This window comes from Lutjanus erythropterus, chromosome 16, assembly GCF_056507025.1.
Source record: "Lutjanus erythropterus isolate fLutEry1 chromosome 16, fLutEry1.hap2, whole genome shotgun sequence".
NCBI classification, from domain to species: domain Eukaryota; kingdom Metazoa; phylum Chordata; class Actinopteri; order Lutjaniformes; family Lutjanidae; genus Lutjanus; species Lutjanus erythropterus.
Window position 1 is genome coordinate 2445301 of NC_139332.1, and position 5304 is coordinate 2450604.

The window sequence follows — 5304 nt, forward strand, 5'->3', positions numbered from 1 at the left end:
AATAAATGTAGTGGAGTAAAAAGTACAGTATTGGCTTCTGGAATGAGGTGGAGTAGAAATATAAAGTAGCATCCAATGGAAATCTCCAGTGAAGTAAGAACATCAAAATTGTAGGTCCATTTGAGGCCTATACTTAAAGGGATAATTCACCCCAAAATGTAAATTCAGTCATTATCTACTCACCCTCATGCTGACTGAAGGTCAGGTTTTGTTTTTTAGTCCTCAAAACACTCACACACTCATATTTAATCATATTAAAGTGCAACTCTTTAACATGGTGTTTGTTTTTGAGATTTTCTGCTCAGATTGAGTTCTTAAGACATGATGACACTTGCCAAAATATGTGCCTGACTCCTTTTTTTGTCTCTTCATTATATCACTTTCAGATGCCAAGACATTGCTCAGCAGGTGGTTGTAAATCTCGGGATAATCGTGAGACTCGTAATGCTGGTATCACCTTTCACAGGTGAGCGTTTCTCACATTTGGCAGAATGCCAGGGTCATACATATGTTTAATGCCTGTCTTGGATGTTCTTTGTAGTTTTCATGATGTTCTTAAATGTCTCTCCATGTAATTTGAACTTGAGAGTTGAAGTCACAGCTGTGATGCTGACATCAGAGGGACAAATTATGTTATTCTTTTCACCAATAATAATCTGTCATTCCATTGGACAGATTACCAAAAGGAGAAACTCGGAGGAACCTTTGGATCACCAACTCCCACCGTGCAGACTCGTGGGATCCTCAGACTGACTTTGTCTACTTCTGCTCCAAACACTTCACCCCAGAGAGTTTTGAACTGACTGGGTGCAGGTCTGTACATTCAGTCAGGACATTAAAGGGATGGTTCACCTAAAAATGAAAATTTAGTCATTATCTACTCACCCTCATGCTGATTTAGGGGTGGGTTTATATTATTAGTCCACAAAACACTGCTGGAGTTTCACAGGAAAACAGCATTGCTAAATCTCCCAAACAATGGAAGTGAATGGTAACCAGTTTTCTAACAGACTAAAAAAAACTAAACCCAACCTTCAGTCAGCATGAGGGTGACTAGGTTATGACTGAATTTTCATTTTTGGGTGAAATATTCATTTAAGGTAGCCAGAGGCATTAAGTTTTTGGGTTGTCCCTCCGTTGCTCCTGTTCTTGCAACTGCCAAATCTCACAGACAAATTGCCAAAAACTTTGGCACAAACATCACACAAGATAATTATGACAACATTTTACTCAAATGTTTAGTAGGATAAAATGATGAGATGTTGACGTTTTGTATCCAAAGATCAATCTCACTGTGACATCATAATGTTCAGCTGTCTATGGGTCCTCTGTGCTCATCTGCAACATAGTCTCCAAGTGAAGACAACATGTTTCTATGTGGAAATATTTCACTAGAATCAAATAGTGATAATTTATTTTTTGACAAAAATACACTAAATACTTTTTATTAAATTTCTCTTAAGTCTTCACTGCATGAGTCTGGACAGATATGGATGTATTCTGCCACTGGTTTGTGGAGGCATACAACCGCAAGGCAGTCATTGGTGCAAATCTGAGTCCGCTGCTGATGGTGTTGTGTTTGACCTTTTCACTCAGTGGTATCAGAAGATTAAAGGAAGATGCATTCCCTACAGTATTTGATTCCTCTTCAAAAACCAAAGGCAAAGGAGGAACGGGTGCACTGCAGAAACAAGATGACGTTCCTGTCAGGTAGGCAGAACTGATGCAGAGTCAGATTTTGTCATTGCTAATAAGCAGTGTCTGGATGTACCGCCCACTAACCTCTCCTTGGCAGTTCAGAAGTCTCACTGGCGTGCTGTCTCAAGACAGGATATATAAAACATCCTCAGCTTGTAAAATGAGTTCAGACATGATTTTACATCATTTGTTATCAACCATTATAGGCAGCAAAAAAGTCGTTGTAGGAATTGTCAGTTTTTGCAACCATGTAAAGAAAAACTTCTGTATTGTCTATTGTTCGAATCCAAGTTCTAGTATTAGTGACTTTTATTTTTAAAAGCAAACTGCAAAAACAATAGACCCGATTTTATTTTCCAGTGACATGATGTACACACAATGCTGGTGGCACAGACCTGTAGTCATACTACTGCCAGGATACGAGAGCATTTCCACAGAGGGAACAACACAGCAATAAAATGTAGGGGTGTTGACTGTTAATCAGTTAACTACAGAGAACATTTTTGACCAGTTACTGATACATGCCAGCAGAGGACTAGTGTTTGTTTGGTAGCCCTTGTATGTTATATCATTGAGAGCTTCTGTAACTAAATGCATTGAAAAACACTTTGAAGAGAAGTCACGCTAGCTGTGACTACTGACTGCCGAACAGCTCTCAAACAAAAGCTCTCTCTTAGTCACTGCTGATTGGTTGATGCAGTTCATTGTAAACCAGCTGTGGACACCACAGATTTAAAGTAGTTCAGCCTCTCCACCCATCAACGGTTGTCTGACAACCTTGCAGAAAAGCTGAATAGTGCAGCGGAGACATGGGGACAAAAGTTGCCTCTTGTATTTCACATCATTTAACATTTTTTTCTTAAAAAGGAACTGGTGAGTTCCTAGTTAATGGGTACCGGGATATCTTAAACTAAACTGACTGAAACTGACCCCTAATCACTAATAAAAGTACACCGTACTATACAGCATCAGTTGTTTTAGTAGGTTTGCTGTCAAATAAATATGCATGTTATTTGTCATCCATCTGTATGTGGCAGTCTGTGAAGGAAATCTAATGGAACAGACATTTGTCACTGTTTTTCTGTAGGAACAACTTGCGCTCAGGCGAGCAGGAGAACACTCAGCAGAGAGACAAGGGTCAACTTTTAGAAGAAGCCACAGATCTAGGGTCAGTGGCAGCATCTGAGGAAACTAATGAAAATATACCTGAATCTTCTCAAGAGCCATCAGGGCTGGAGCAGCTCTCACAGCGAGAACGTAGTCCTTCTCCGCCACCAGTGTCTCGTCCCCTCTCCCCATCACGTTACATGAGGCGCCTGCCACCTCCACCAGGCTTCTACCTGTCCAAGGAACACAGCTATGCTCAACTCTGCCCCCTGCTATGGAAGAGACGTTACGACCAGGCAATCGACTGCTTGGAGAAGGCCTTGCGACAGCTGCATGCAGCCAGGCGGAGGGAGAACCGCCTGCGGAGCACCGTGCTGAGGCTCCGTGATAAACGGCTGAAGCAGGCTCTGCTTGTGTCACGAGACAGTTGTAAAAACAGGGCGAGCTGGACACCAGGGGGGGAGAAGAGACGAGGCAGAGGAGGCTCTGACCATGAGGAGGGTGAGAATGATGCTAAATGTGAGGACACAGGGGTGTTTGAGGACACATGTGTGGATTCGATGGAGTTGGGTGGTCCAGACACCAACAGCTGGTCTGAGGAGGAGAAGGGATACTGCTTCTACTGTGGAAGAGGACAGGTGCATGTTAGTGGCCAGTTAGCACACAGATTTTCACAGACCGGGACAGATGACCAGCCCACAGTGGATGAGGACGGGGACACTCAGAGAAGTGTTGAAATCAGTACTGGTAGCACAGTTGGAAATTCCAAAGACATGGAGACAGTCGGGTTGGACAGAACACCTGGGCAAAGTATAGAAACCAATGACTCAGATGTTACAGATTCAGAAATCCTGCTCCAGACTCAAGCTCTTCAACATGTGGTCCCTGCTGGAGTGTCTCTGACTGACATTCATGAGCAGAGTTTGCAGTTCTTAGGCTTTCAGCAGAAGCTGCTGCTGTCTGAGGGACAGGTCATTCTGGTACCGGTCCCTGCTGAAGATGGATTACACAGCCTTCTCAAGATGGAGGGAGTCACTGATGAAGCACAAACTGTACTGGTGTCAGAAGTGGATCTTAAAGGAGACATGCCACACATGACAGAGTGCAGTGGAGGTCTTTTCAGAGTTGAACCAGCCTGTGATGGTGAACATAGTGAGCAGCATTCTGTCCTCAACACTACATCAGTGGAAATGAGAGAAGATGTGAGGGAGAAACTTAAAGAACACCTGGAGGGATTTCACCTTCAGCTGAGCACTGAGTTTCTAAACTGACACCTGAATGAGCACAACAGAGTCACTTTGTTACCCCAGATTCAGAAATTCAGTGAGTCATTTGTGCAAGTCTCATCTGCAGGAACAGTTGAATGTGTTTGTATGCTGTGTAGACTTAAAAGGTAGTTCCTTCCAGAATCAAAAATGGACAGTTTCCTGCTAACCTGTAGTGCTGATCATCCATCTAGAGTTTTGGCGGTATCTGCCTTCTCTCCAATATAAAGGGACTAGATAGCATTTTGCTTGTGTTGTTAAAAGCACCAGAAAATACAAATGGAGAAACTCAACAGCAATGTCCCTTTCTAGAAATCATGACCCGATTACTCAAGATAATCCATAGACCTTGCTGTGAGCGGTTTCATGTAGGAACTACTTTCTCTCCGTCATCTGCCAACCAAATCTCTGTGCAGAAGGAAGTGTGCATCTACTCATGGGCAGGAGGCTTGTGCTCGTGGCAGGACAATATGTAAACAATAATGGCGACCTCCTCAGCTCACCTGTAACCTCTCATCCATGAGTAGATGCATGCTTCCTTCTGTGCTGTGATATGGTTGAGTGTGTAGTGCGCATGAAACTGCTCATTTTCTCAAAATGCAAAAAAAAAATCCTCTAAGTTACTTTTTCTTATGCCTGGCACTAATACTGCCAGCTTTATTCTCAACATTTCAACTTTATTATTAAAAATCAACCAAAACAAAAAATCTTCCTCCTCTAATTTTGGTCCCTTTTCCTTGTCCATAACACTTGTCTATACTAATTTGCTTGAGACAAGTCAAATAACTGTTGTGTTTGTGTTGTGACATCAGTATGTCCATCCTTTGATGGATATACTGCTGTCCTTTGATGCAAAAGTGTTTGTCTCTTTGGAAGAATCTTACATGAATTTTAAATTGAAAACCATTTGTTCTGGTACCTGAAATGAAATGAATGAATTGAGCTGTGCACCTGCCTCCAAGAAAATATTTTGTTCACAATATAGCTATGATGAATTACCAAGTGCAATTCCCTACACATGGAACAAACTGTTGAAATGGCTGGAGGTTTTACTAGTATTTTGTCATGATTAAAAAAAAAAAAAAAACTAGCGAAGGGAGCACACCAGCCGCATCAGAATGTTAATATTCCGACTCAGTAGTCAGTAGTCATTACTACATTATTACACAAGTATTCAGTGCTCATGGGTTGGATCTCTGTCATCTTTTGAATGTAACCTTCATTTTAATCTCAA

The 5304-nt window shown here is 41.9% G+C and overlaps 1 protein-coding gene across 1 annotated transcript; it reads left to right on the plus strand.

Annotated features, from left to right (window-relative positions):
- Positions 1-386: 386 nt before the first annotated feature.
- Positions 387-5018, plus strand: thap7 (THAP domain containing 7). The gene is made up of 4 exons (XM_084739821.1): positions 387-466; positions 676-813; positions 1597-1710; positions 2786-5018. The coding sequence occupies exons 1-4, from the start codon at positions 387-389 to the stop codon at positions 4074-4076; spliced, it is 1623 nt and encodes a 540-aa protein (XP_084595947.1). The 3' UTR covers positions 4077-5018.
- Positions 5019-5304: the final 286 nt, after the last annotated feature.

Bases quoted from the DNA above. Each gene is read 5' to 3' on its own strand.
- thap7 (XM_084739821.1), top strand. From the start codon at position 387: ATGCCAAGACATTGCTCAGCAGGTGGTTGTAAATCTCGGGATAATCGT. The intron at 467-675 runs GTGAGCGTTTCT...TCCATTGGACAG, and splicing joins GCTGGTATCACCTTTCACAG to ATTACCAAAAGGAGAAACTC. The intron at 1,711-2,785 runs GTAGGCAGAACT...GTTTTTCTGTAG, and splicing joins CAAGATGACGTTCCTGTCAG to GAACAACTTGCGCTCAGGCG.